Raw genomic sequence first — 13,419 nt, forward strand, 5'->3', positions numbered from 1 at the left:
GAGAGACAATGAGCATCATGAAAAAGCACTGTATACAATGTGTGTGTGTGTATACATATATGTATATATTTACATTTAGATATTCAAAACACTAAGATCATGGCATCCAGCCTCCCATCACTTCATGGCAAATAGATGGGGAAAAAATGGAAACAGTGACAGACTTTATTTTCTTGGGCTCCAAAATCACTGTGGATGGCGACTGCAGCCATGAAATCAAAAGACACTTGCTCCTGTGCTCTGCCACAAGAGAAGCTACCACAACGAGAGGCCTGTACAACCACAACTAGAGAAAAACCCATGTAGCAACAAAGGCCCAGAATTTCCCAATAAAATATATATATATATATATATAATTTTTTAAAAGTTAGAAGGAATTACATTGAAACAGTAACAATGATATATCTAGGTTATAGAATTAAATTTCATCTGTATCCATTTTTATCTTTTCTTAATTCAGTACATTGAACATACATGCTCAACTTGAATGATATTAAAATCGCGTGGGTTTTGTTTCTGATTGTATGTTCCCTCTGTGTCCTCTCTGGCTCAGGGGAGGCCACTAGGACAGGTGTCCAAGCACAGCTGCCGCACCTGCGCTGCCGTTCATTCCTGTCCATTATAGACAACACTCTCATGACTCAACGTGCAAACCGGGGCAAGAATAAATGGAGCACCTTCCTAGGTGCTTCCATGAGGTCCTAGAAATAATCCCCCTCCTGTTTTGATTTCCAGGCCTGAGAATACCCCCAAATTAATTTGGCACAAGGATCTAATCTTTGAAATAAAGATTTTCCCTGTTCACAAAATCAGCCTTGAAATCAAGTGCTTTTGAGATTACATGTTCCTCACTGTCGGTCACAACAAACCTTAAATCAACTTTATATGCATTTCTGACCAAATTTCACTTGCAGATTTACTGCTCCCAACCTACAGATGAAAACACTAAGGCCTGAGAAGTTCGAGTGGCTTTTCAAGGTCAAGCCTTTCAGCCATATCTTTCTAGAGCAAGTGAAACTTGTAGCAAAACTCCAACCCCTGTCTAGGCAGAGGCAGTAACAGCACATGCCGTGCCTGGCTTTCTGTCTGTGTTATTTCTTGGCAGAAAATACCACTTTGCTATCAGGACGGTCAGCTGTAGTTAGAACAAGCTCATGGAACAAAGCAGTTTAATTAAAGAAAAAAATATATAGTTGGGTTACACTGCCATTCTCTTCAATCCAAGATGGAAATTAATTTATAATAACCTTATCTTTTATTCATGGCACTCTGCCTGTTTCAGAGCGTGTTGGCATCCTTATACATTTCAGTTAAACGTGAAATAATTGTGTGTTTTTGATGGGCTGCAGGTCAAAGTGCTGAGAGAACCTCGCTGAGTCTCGACTAACCATTTGGAGCAGTCTGGAACCACTGGGGAGTTTTTGGTTCCCTTCTGATGAATCATGATATTTAAAATTCCGAGGGCACCTAAAGGCTTCGAAATGGCCCTCTCAGTTCACTCTGAGCCAGCCTCCATGAGTGGTCGGTGACAAAGAGAGCCCACGCGTTTTCCTCTGACAATGTGCCTCTCTCTTGCAGACCAATCTGACCGAGCTGAAGTCCTTTGGTTCCCCGCCGCCGGCGGTGAGCAATGTCAGCGCAGCGGTGATGGTGCTCATAGCCCCCAGGGGCAAGGTGCCCAAGGATCGCAGCTGGAAGGCCGCCAAGGTCACCATGGCCAAGGTGGACAGTTTCCTGGACTCCCTCGTCCACTTTGATAAGGAGAACATTCACGAGAACTGCCTCAAGGCCATCAGGCCATATCTGCAGGACCCCGAGTTCAATCCGGAGTTTGTGGCCACCAAGTCTTATGCAGCCGCAGGCCTCTGTTCTTGGGTCATAAACATCGTGAAGTTTCACGAGGTGTTCTGTGATGTGGAACCCAAGCGCCAAGCACTGAGCAGGGCTACCTCGGACCTCGCTGCTGCCCAGGAGAAGCTGGCGGCCGTTAAAGCCAAGATTGCTGTAAGTGACCCCCACCTGAAGCAAACAGCCCTCTCCCCCAGGCCCCAGCGCCTCGGACCTGACTTTTAAAGAAAACCAAATTGTTATGTAAAATCTTAATTTTTCAATAGAGGAAACTTTTAAGTTTTCTTTCTCAAATACCGTGTAGTCCAAACAAGATAGACCCACCGGGCCATGGGTTTAAGCTTTGGTCCTAAAAGGTTTTTTTCCATTTCCTCCAAAGAAAGAAAAGATGACAGACGGATACGTATAATAAATGAATGGTATTATCCATGGAACCAGCTGCTATCTTATTAGCCACAGGTGAATCTAATATTTTTGCACATCTGATAGTTAAGAACATAAGGTCAGAAAAGGGAGATTCTTTAACTTATGTTATTGAAGTATAGTTGATTTACAATGTTGTTATTTTCTGCTGTGTAAAGAGATTCAATTACACACACACACATATATATTCTTTCCATTATGGTTTGTCACAGGTTATTGACTATAGTTCCCTGTGCTGTGCAGTAGGACCTTATTACTTATCCATCCTATAGATGATAGTTTGCATCTGCTAATCCCAAAACTCCCAGTCCATCCCTCCCCCACCTCTTCCCCCTTGGCAACCACAAGTCTGTTCTCCTGTTTGTGAGCCTGTTTTGTAAATAAGTTAAAAAATGGGAGACCCCTTTTCCTCTCTGAGACATAGTTTTTCCCCACCTTTCCCCACCTCGTGCATCAGGATCTTCCATTCTGCCCACTGTCCGCCCCCTCGCTCTGATTGCTGTGGACATGTGGGTCTGTGGGACGTGTTATGCCGCCTGCACTGCCTTATAGAAGTCTGTAAGAGCAGACTAGCATGTTGTGGTTTGGGGTGGGGGTGGTCCCTTGGCCATAAATATATCATTATTAGCCTCTTATTGATATTTTTGTTGTATGTCCCTCACCCAGGATTGGGGGATGGAGGTGACCTTGGATTCACCCCTATTTGAGACAGATTCCCCTTGAACTTCACCTTTGCCATCAAAATGACATGTGTTCACGTTCAGTCTTGTCTGATGCTTCACGACCCCATGGACTGTAGCCCGCTAGGCTTCTCTGTCCATGGGACGCTCCAGGCAAGAATACTGGAGTAGGTTGCCATTTCCTCCTCCAGGGGATCTTCCCAAGCTAGGAATTAAACCTGCATCTCCTGCATCAGCAGGCAGATTCTTTAACACTGCGCCACCTGGGAAGCCATTACAATGGGTATTGCCAACATGAGAGGTGGAAATCAGAATCCTGCGGAATGACACGGCAGCTAAAACCCCTTCCAATCCACGCTGCACTGTTCACCGGTGGGTGACATATAGAAAGGGCTTTCAAGTGCCCAAACTTCAGCTTCCTGACATAAAATGGACACAGTAATAGCTCCAAAATCACTGCAGATGGTGACTGCAGCCATGAAATTAAAAGACATTTACTCCTTGGAAAAAAAGTTATGACCAACCTAGATAGCATATTGAAAAGCAGAGACATTACTTTGCCAACAAAGGTCCATCTAGTCAAGGCTATGGTTTTTCCAGTGGTCATGTATGGATGTGAGAGTTGGACTGTGAAGAAAGCTGAGTGCCAAAGAATTGATGCTTTTGAACTGTGGTGTTGGAGAAGACTCTTGAGAGTCCCTTGGACTGCAAGGACATCCAACCAGTCCATTCTGAAGGAGATCAGGCCTGGGTGTTCTTTGGAAGAATGATGCTAAAGCTGAAACTCCAGTACTTTGGCCACCTCATGCGAAGAGTTGACTCATTGGAAAAGACTCTGATGCTGGGAGGGATTGGGGGCAGGAGGAGAAGGGGACGACAGAGGATGAGATGGCTGGATGACATCAGCAACTCGATGGACGTGAGTCTGAGTGAACTCCAGGAGTTGGTGATGGACAGGGAGGCCTGGCATGCTGCAATTCATGGGGTGGCAAAGAGTCGGACACGACTGAGTGACTGAACTGAACTGAACTGAATAGCCCCCACTTTGTGAGTTTGCCGTGAGGATCAAAGGAGAGAAGCAGGTAGAACAGAAGCCCAGAGCGCAGCCCACAGGAACACAGGGAGCTGCTGCCACCACCAGGGTTCCTGTGACTCCTGACCCCTGCATTACCTCCACCTGCTTCTCCATCAGCTGCAAGTGTCATCATGTCTGTGTTCACGCCCTGGTCACCACCAAGGTCAAGCTCAAGCCGAAACTTTCCCTGGATCTTTCATTTCTACATGTGCGTTCTAGGCAGATAAAATTCTTACTGCACATTTCTCATGATGATAAAAAGGGTTTTACAAATTATGAAAAGCAAGATTGCAGACATGCTTCATGCTTCAAGTTTCACAGCATTATTGATCCATAGATTAAATTCCTCAGCTAAAGACCCCAGTTCAAAGATCCTTGCAACCAGACTGTCTATAAAAAAGAGATGCTTTGGCAAAGCAAAGAATCTCCCAGTATGTTTGCTTTATAAAACCCGGATATTCACGGGCCAGATTACTGATAATCAACCTCCCAACGGCCCTCTTGAAAGAACAGCAAGAGCAAAACACTCTACCACCCTGTTGACTGCTTCTAGGGGGGAAAAGACCTTCTGATCATTTTCATATTTTTCAGTCGCTCTCAGAAAAGTGTTATAGGAACTACATTTTCAAAGCTCTCCCTCTCTTACTCAAGTTATTTTAACGAAAGGAACATTTGGTGCGAAGGGAATGTTTTCAAAATGTTTATACCTATTCAGTTAGCCAACACGCACATGATGGGCTCATTCAACCTGTGAAAGCAATCAGAATATTTTTAAAATACTTGGCTACCTTAGGAAGGCACTTCTCTTCTGCCAAAATATTTTTTGAAATTAAAAAGATGCCTTCTCGCTTTGAACAACCTCCTCTCCATCCTTGCTCATCCACATGCCTATCAACATAGGCATGACACTCACCTACTAATAACAGGAGGGTGGACTGATACCCATTGCACATATGGACGCCCACCCAGGCAGGAAAGTGCCTCCCTCTGTGTCACTGAGGCCACAGCCAGCCCTCTCCAGTTGCATCCCCCTTCACCAAGAAGAGGATGCCTGTTTTTAGGATTTTAGCATAATTCCAAGTAAAGAATTTTTTAATCAGAGTATAGTTTCTTTATAATGTTGTATTTGTTTCTGCTGTACCAAGAATTTTATACTCATGATGCATAAAGCAAAAAAAAAAAAAAAGGCATCTTTCAGAACACATTCTACAAGGTAATTTCAATTTGATTATATATATAATTAAAATCCCTGGAGGAGGAAATTGCAACCCACTCCAGTATTCTTGCCTGGAGAATCCCATGGACAGGGGAGCCTGGCAGGCTACAGTTCATGCGGTTGCGAAGAGTCAGACACAAATTAGCAACTACACAGATAATTAAAATACACACCAATATGAATAGTGGTGGTTATCTCCAAGTAGTAGATTTTGGATGGTTTTTTTTTTTATCTGTATTTTCTTTTTTTCTGTCACAAACACATATGAACTTGGCAGATTAAAAAAATAATAGCAGTAAAAACAAGGAAGGCATCTTCACCAGGCATTTACTCACTCATTAAGTAAAATAACAGAGAGCAGAGAAGAGCTTCGAGTGAGTAATGACAGTCTCCTGACCTTTTCATTCTTTTGTCTGTTTCTACTGATTGTTGAGCCATAAAGAAAGCTGAGTGCCAAAGAATTGATGCTTTTGAACTGTGGTGTTGGAGAAGACTCTCGAGAGTTCCTTGGATTGCAAGGAGATCAGACCAGTCCATCCTAAAGGAAATCAGTCCTAAATATTCATTGGAAGGACTGATGCTGAAGCTGAAGCTCCAATATTTTGGCCAGCTAATGCTCATTGGAAGAACTGACTCGTTGGAAAAGACCTGATGCTGGGAAAGATTGAAGGCAGGAGGAGAAGGGGATGAGAGAATGAGATGGTTGGATGGCATCACCGACTCAATGGACATGAGTCTGAGTAAGCTTGAGGAGACAATGGAGGACAGGGAAGCCTGGAGTGCTGCAGTCCATGGGGTTACCAAGAGTTGGACATGACTGAGCAACTGAACTGAACTGAACTGAGCTGAACTGATTGTTGATGCCACTCAGAGCTTGCAACCCAATGGCTTAAATGTCTTTTATCTGTCCTGCACGTACTGCTTGGAAATGATTTAACTGGTGGCCAGTATTTAAAACTAAAAAACCTGATTTCTGGCCAGTCTTATAACAATCACAAGATTCCTGAATATCACTGACTGACTCTGGCCTTAAGCAGTGGCTTCCCACTCGAGCAGGCAGTTTTGCTGCATTTTGTCACAGTCCCCACCGGCCCCTATTTCTTTTAACATTAGACTCATCTGGCTAGTTTGCGCCGTCTTCCTGTTCTGCGCATCTGAATTTCTGAGCCCTGTCTAAGTGCTGTGCCGCATCCATTTGTCATGTATCTTCTTTAGACAGTTGACTTTCTGCTCCAGGAGGCTGGACAACAATCATCTCCTATCTCATTACAGTGACTCTGTTTCGCCGACGTGACCTCAATTCCTTGTTCAATCACATAGAGGCCGCTTCCTTGGAGCTCTCGTGTTCAAGATGGAGTTAGTGCCCTTGCCTTTAGCTCACCCGCCTCCCTCCTACCTCCCACTTCCCTTATCATTACTTATCGTTATTTGGTTTTTGAATCACCAACACTGAAAATCCCTACATTGTAACCAAATCAGTTGTCCCAGGCGCTCCCCATTGACTGATACAAAAAACTGAAAGGACAGTAAATTATATTTATATTCTATGAATCTCTCTATATTGTTCATAGCAGATCAAAGTACAATTACATTTCCTTTTTAAAATACCTTTCCCCCTGGAATTTCTACTTTCTCCTTTTCTCTCTCTCTTTCAATTAGTTCCTTTGGGGAAAAAAAAAAAAAAAAAAAACCTCTCTAGGTACTTCCCTGGTGGTCAGTGGTTAAGACTTCACTTTCCAACGCAGAGTGTACAGGTTCAATTCCTGGTCAGAGAGCTAAGATCTCACATGCCTTGTGGCCAAAAAAAAAAAAAAACAACATTTTTTTTAAAAGAAATATGGTAACAAATTGAATAAAGAATTTTAAAAAATGGTTCACATTTTAAAAATCTTAAAAAAAAAAAATTAAATCTCCATCCACTCCAGTGTTCTACTGAGCCTGCCTTTGTTCCCAAGACCTTTCTCTCTTGTTTCCAACTCAAAGCTCTAGTGATGAAGAGTAATCACATTCATTGCTCTCTCGGGCTCACTCCAAAGACTTCTGGTCCCCATGGCTTCTTTCTTGATTTCTTCTCTTGTTTTGCTTTGGCTCATTCTTAAATAACTTTTTCAGAAATGTTACATAAGAGATAAATTATCTAATATTCTGGTCTGGACATATCTTTTTGTTTCTAAACTGAATTGACAGTTTCACTGAGTTTTAAATTCTGATGCTAATATTTTCCTCTTAGAACACTGAGTGCTTTATCTTTTGGTCTGGTGAGAAGTCTGATGAACAGTCAGGGTCCCATTCCTTTGTGGGTGCACTGTGTTTCTGCCTTTCTGGAAGTCTTTCGATTTTTTTTTCTTTATTCTTGGTGTCTGAAATGTTACATTGATGTACTTAGCTGTCATTCTTTTTTTATTCTTTGTGCTTGGCCTGTAGAGACTTATTTTCTTCGGTTCCACAAGATGCTTTGTAGTTTCTCTTCTGTTTCTTTTTTAACCTTATTTCCTGGAATGCATATTGATTAGATATCAGAACTTCTCAAAGTAAAAGAAAGTGAAAGTCGCTTCAGTTGTGTCCAGCTCTGCGACCCCGTGGACTGTAGCCCACCAGACTCCTCTGTCCATGGATTCTTCAGGCAAGAATACTGGAATGAGTAGCCATTCCCTTCTGCAGGGAATCTTCCCAACCCAAGGATAAAACTCAGATCAAATCTGCATTACAGGCAGATTCTTAACAGTCTGAGCCACCAGGGAAGCCCATCGAAACTTCTGACGGGTCCTCTACTTTCTTTTATTTTTTTTCACTTTATATTTTCTTACACTGTCTAGATTTCCTCCAGTTCATGTTTTAATCCTTCCCTTGAATTTATTCCCTTGTGGCTCAATCGGTAAAGAGTCTGGCTGCAATGTGGGAGACCCAGGTTCAGTCCCTGGGTTGGGAAGATCCCCTGGAGAAGGAAAGGGCAACCCATTCCAGTATTCCTGCCTGGAGAATTCCATGGACCGAGGAGCTTGGCAGGCTACAGTTCATGGGGTCACAAAGAGTCAGACATGACTGAACGACTTTCACTCATGATCATGTTGGAGAAGTCTTGGGAAGAAGAGGAGGCAGAAGAATGTGGCCAGCCTGCCACCGTTAACTGGATGCCTCACCACCTCCTGGTTAAGCTGCTTGGCTGTATAAGTCTGGCTCTTCATTTCTTCCTCTTGTGACTTGGTGATGATGGACAGAGCAGCCTGAAGCCCTACTGTGACACAGATGTGAGACTTATCTGGAGGTGTCTTCTGTGCAACTAGGTGGCTTTGCAGATGCAAACAGGTGTGGTAGGGGCAACAAAGACTGTGCACTTACATTCTAAATTCTTAATGCATTTAGAAAAACTGAGAACCATGTCTTTTAAAAAAATGTTCCTCTATTTTGGGATAATTGGAGAGAATGGAGGAGGTTAGGTGAAGTTGTCTTATACTCCTGAGACCTTGAAACAAGGAGAGGACCCAGGTTGCAGACCAACTCCAACCTGCAAACCAACTGCAGCAGACAGTCTGGCTCCTCCCTGCACCCCCACCCCCAATCCTGGGATCCTTCTGTCCATTTCCAGGCCTCCCCAGGCTCCAGTGAGCTTTTGCTTCTAAAAGCAAAGCAGCGCTTTCACTTTCTTTCTCAGAGTACTGGAACCCATTTTCCCCAGTACAGAGAGAGACAGAATTTAAGTCTCTCTCTCCTGGTCCATTGCCTGGATCAAGAAAATCCCTTGGAGAACCCACTCCAGTATTCTTGCCTGGAAAAGTCCATAGACAGAGGAGTCTGGTGGGCTGCAGTCCCTGGGGTCACAAAGAGTCAGACACAACTTAGCAACTAACATTTCATTTCATTTCTCCTGGTCCATCACCCCCTCCTGCTCCTGGACCATTGACTGGGTGAGGGACGTGAAAGTTGGGTTCTCTGTCTTGGATCAGGACCCTTTGGACTCCCACGGGGATCTGCCTGAGAGCCCCCCAGCTTGCCTCCCTTCCCTTCCCTGCCCATTTCCCCAGTCCCTCACAGCTTCTTCCAGGGAGCACAGGGCTTCTTTAAAAATGCCCTGCACGTGGACCCTTATCTCTGAAGCACTGGAATTACTGACAGACCTTGCATTCCTTCCTCAACAGCACCTTAATGAGAACCTGGCCAAACTCACAGCTAAGTTTGAGAAAGCAACAACCGACAAACTCAAATGTCAGCAAGAAGCTGAAGCGACCGCAGGCACCATCTCCCTTGCAAACCGCCTGGTAAGTGTGAACCTCCAGGGACGGGGTGGGGGAAGAAGGGGGATTTAATTACACAAGCTGAGCTTGTTGGTGCCTCAGAGGTACATAGTAGATGAACACAGCTGAGCCCCACTTTGACAAGAGTGGCAAGAAATATTAAAATGCTCCAGGCTGTAGAGGCTGACTCCTGGGGAAAGTATGAATGCATACCCTGATCTAGTCAAAGGAGATTTCCTACAGGGATGGTTGGGAGGAAGGGGTGTGGGATCCATCAGGCAGCTTTCAAGAGGCATGACATGCTTACCTGTACCTGCAACGGCTATGGGAATCATTGAAGACAAAACTAGCCTTTGATAGGCAAACCCAGGCATTCTTCCCTGTGGGGCGTTTGATAACAAGGGTGTGGACAGGATGAGGCGCTGAGACAGAAGCAGAAAGGAGCCAGACAGCTGACTCGGAGCATGGCCACCCATGACCTTGGTCTGTCCAGCAGGGTAGTCACCTACATGGCCACTCAGGGCTCCAAGAGCAAGTGTCCCAAGGACAGAAAGTAGAAGGTCCCATTCTCTTAAGGCCTGGGACCAAAAGCCAGCACAGCATCCTTCCTTGCATTCTACTAGTCAAAGCAGTGTCAGATCCGGGGAGAGGGACCACAGGCCCCAGCCCCTGACAAGAAGAGAATCACAGGATTTGTAGCCATTTTCATCCCCTGTGGCTTACATTTCTCATCATGAATCATCAGCTCAGAGCCTGCAAAGCAGTGCCCACTGGACATGATATCTCTTTATGGAGGGCCCTTACAGCACCTCCCTCACCAGTGAAAGGAAGTGGAATCAATCCCTTTTCATACACGTTTATTCCAGCCACCATTTATGTATATAACAAAGCCAGGTTTCCCAGTTCAGGAACAGTTGAGTCATAACCATCACTGAACCAGCCGCACTCCAGTGATGGGAGGTGAAACCTCAGGTGTGTCTGAGCCCTTGTGTGTTGAACCTGCTGCTGCACAGCTCTGAGACCCCCAACTTCACTGAATGGTGGGGTGTAGAGGCAGCTCCTCCACAGACGAGCGGGAGGCAGTCAGGACCTCTCTGCCGGCCTGTCATCTGTTCACTCCCCTGCCTGGTTCCCAGAATTTCCCTTGGCCTCTCTCTGCCTGGTTGGAGACTTTTCTGCATTGGTTCTCACAGGAGGTGAGGTGGGGCTCTGCTCTAGGACTCAGGACAGATGGTCTCTGAAGCCCCCCCACTTCCACTGACCTTGGGGTTCTGACAAGATGCTGGGACTTTCTGATCTTTATCTGTGTGATCTAAGACGGGGTGAGGATGGGCAGGTGGGGTAAATCCCTCAAGTCTGTCAGCTGTGATATCCTTGGATGTCATCTTTCGAGGAAGAAAAGGCGACCAGTCATCACACCAGAGCACAGAGGGCTTCCCGGGTGACTCAAGCGGTAAAGAATCTGCCTGCAACGCAGGGAATCTGGATTCGATCCCTGGGTCAGGAAGATCCCCTGGAGAAGGAAATGGCAATCCACTCCAGTATTCTTGCTGGAGAATCCCATGGACAGAGGAGCCTGCTGGGCTACAGTCCATGGGGTTGCAAAGAGTCAGACACGACTGAACATGCATGCATGTGCATAGCATAGAAGCCAAGCTTCACCAAACAGCTCGCCTCACAGTCCTCCCATAGGGAGACCGTCTCTCCTCCAGAGAGGGTGCCTCTGACGTGGGCCGGCAGAGTCAGGCCCTGCTCTGCAGTCTTGGGACTTTGCTTCTGTGTATCTGTGGCTTAATGACCATGCCCATCCTGGCCTCTGTGAGTGATTTATAGTGCAATTGATTTTCTTTGATTTTCGTATCTTCAGTATTTGAAGAGAAGGGAGAGGTGCATGATTTTATGCTATGTTTTGAGTACCAGACATGACCCCAAGTGATGATCACACACAGTCACACTAAGTTCTCTTCATGGCCCTTCGAGGCAGGCATGTTCATCTCTATGCCTATCGAGGGCAGAGCCCTGAAGGCTGCATTCAGACCCTGTCTCTCCACAGCCCAGCAGGTTCAGGGCAGAGAACAGGGGCTCATTTGCTGCAGTGCTTGCTGCGGCCGGTGCAAACCCGCATTGATCACAAGGGCCACACAGATGATGTCCCGAGTCCCCTGCTGGGAAACGTGTGCTGTGCATTCTCCGTGGCTGAATCGTGGCCTGTGGTATGACGTGCCTTCTCCCCCTCTCTGCTCTTCCAAATGGCAGGTGGGAGGCCTGGCCTCTGAAAACGTGAGATGGGCAGAAGCTGTGCAGAACCTCAAGCAACAGGAAAGGAAATTATGTGGAGACATTTTACTCACTGCAGCTTCCATCTCGTACCTGGGCTTCTTTACAAAGCGGTACCGCCAGAGCCTCCTGGACGCGGCGTGGAGGCCCTACCTGAGGCAGCTGCAGGTGTGTCTGGCCCACGTCACTCGTGAGCTCACGTGACAGTAGCAATACAAATCTTCTAGTCCCTTCCTGCGTTCTTCCTCCCGTCACCTCCAGAGCATCCCCTAGTGACCTCCGGGATCCAGGACGGAGACCTGGGCACCCATGTCCTTCCACACTTCCATGTACCGCCATGCACTGCCCTCCAGGTCACCTGGGGACAGCGCCTGTCCTCCTTCTGGGGTCTGCGTGGGAACTCTGGCCCACCACCTCCATGCTGTCTCCTGACTGTTCTCAAAACTGTTAAACCCACGAGGCACCAAACACATCCTGTATTTCCCTCCAACCTTCCTGCTCTTGTGCCAAACTTAATAGCAGCAGTGGAGGGCACACCTCCTTCCCCAAATGCTGCCCCCCTGGTTACTGTGCCCCGAGCACCACGTCTGTGTCTGTGACCCACAGACACCCCTATGAAGGCAGTTCATCGGCTTTGGTCAAACGTCCTCAGCTCTCAGTGTGAGTAGGTGGCTCACACTGACATGACCTGATAGGGAAATGCCAGTTTCCAACCGAAGAGGACTCAGGGTGTGTTGCCCCTCGACACTCTCACAGCACTCATGGTCCTCAACCCACAAGTACTTGCCGAGTCTTCATCCTGTCCTACATGCCACTGGCGGGAGGCACAGAAGACAGTCCGTACCAGGGTGTCGGCGGGACAGCCTTAGTCCTGCAGTCAAGACGAGAGTCATAAGAAGCAGCTGCCTGAGAGTTAGCACAGAAGAATCACCACGTACAGTTAGGGTTGTGTTCCAGAATGCATTTATAGGTGTCTCCTTGGAACACAAAGCCCAGACCGTCTAGTGATGGTTGGCTTCTCAGGTCAGCTCATAAAATCCCACCCACCTGCTAATTTGCTGAACAGTAGTTTAAAAACTCTTACAGTGCATTTCCCTGGTGGTCCAGTCGTTAAGACTCTGCGCTTCCAAGGCAGGGGGCACAGGTTTGATCCCTTGTTGGGGAACTAAAATCCCACATGCCACATGGCACAGCCAAAAAATTGTTTAAATTTTTTTTTAATTAAAAAAAAAAACAGTTACAGTACTGGGAAATAAAAAATTAAGCTGTTATTTATTCACTTTGAACACTTGTGGAAAGGAAATCGTTGAAAGGACAACCATTAGCTGAACAGATGAAGGCAAGGAGCGCAATAGCAGGTTAATGAGGCGTTTTCTGGCTCTGCTTTGGGGACTCAAGTATTTTTGTGCCATGGACCCTTTTGGCAGTCTGATAAAACCGATGCATTCCTTCTCATAGTAATGTTTTGTAGTATGTAAAATGGAATGAATACGATTACAAAGGAAAACGATTCTATTGAAATACATTTCTGATGCCAGGATAAGAACCTCCAGTGTCTGGTTTTCCCTTTGAGATCTGCTCGAAGGTATAGAATTGGCCGTTCGTACTCTTAGCAGATATAATTAAAGGGAAAGGAGAGGCTTTCCTGAGATAACTGGGAGGACAAAC

The 13,419-nt window shown here is 46.0% G+C and overlaps 1 protein-coding gene across 5 annotated transcripts in view; it reads left to right on the top strand.

The window, feature by feature from the left end:
- Nucleotides 1-13,419, top strand: part of DNAH9 (dynein axonemal heavy chain 9) — a 287,208-nt gene that overhangs the window by 209,369 nt on the left and 64,420 nt on the right. For all 5 annotated transcript variants that reach the window (XM_070389508.1, XM_070389511.1, XM_070389509.1 and 2 more), the window contains 3 exons: nt 1,579-2,004; nt 9,379-9,498; nt 11,731-11,919. In XM_070389508.1, coding sequence (XP_070245609.1) covers nt 1,579-2,004; nt 9,379-9,498; nt 11,731-11,919 — 735 coding nt within the window. The remainder of the gene's footprint in view (nt 1-1,578; nt 2,005-9,378; nt 9,499-11,730; nt 11,920-13,419) is intronic.

This window comes from Bos mutus, chromosome 19, assembly GCF_027580195.1.
Source record: "Bos mutus isolate GX-2022 chromosome 19, NWIPB_WYAK_1.1, whole genome shotgun sequence".
Lineage (NCBI taxonomy): Eukaryota > Metazoa > Chordata > Mammalia > Artiodactyla > Bovidae > Bos > Bos mutus.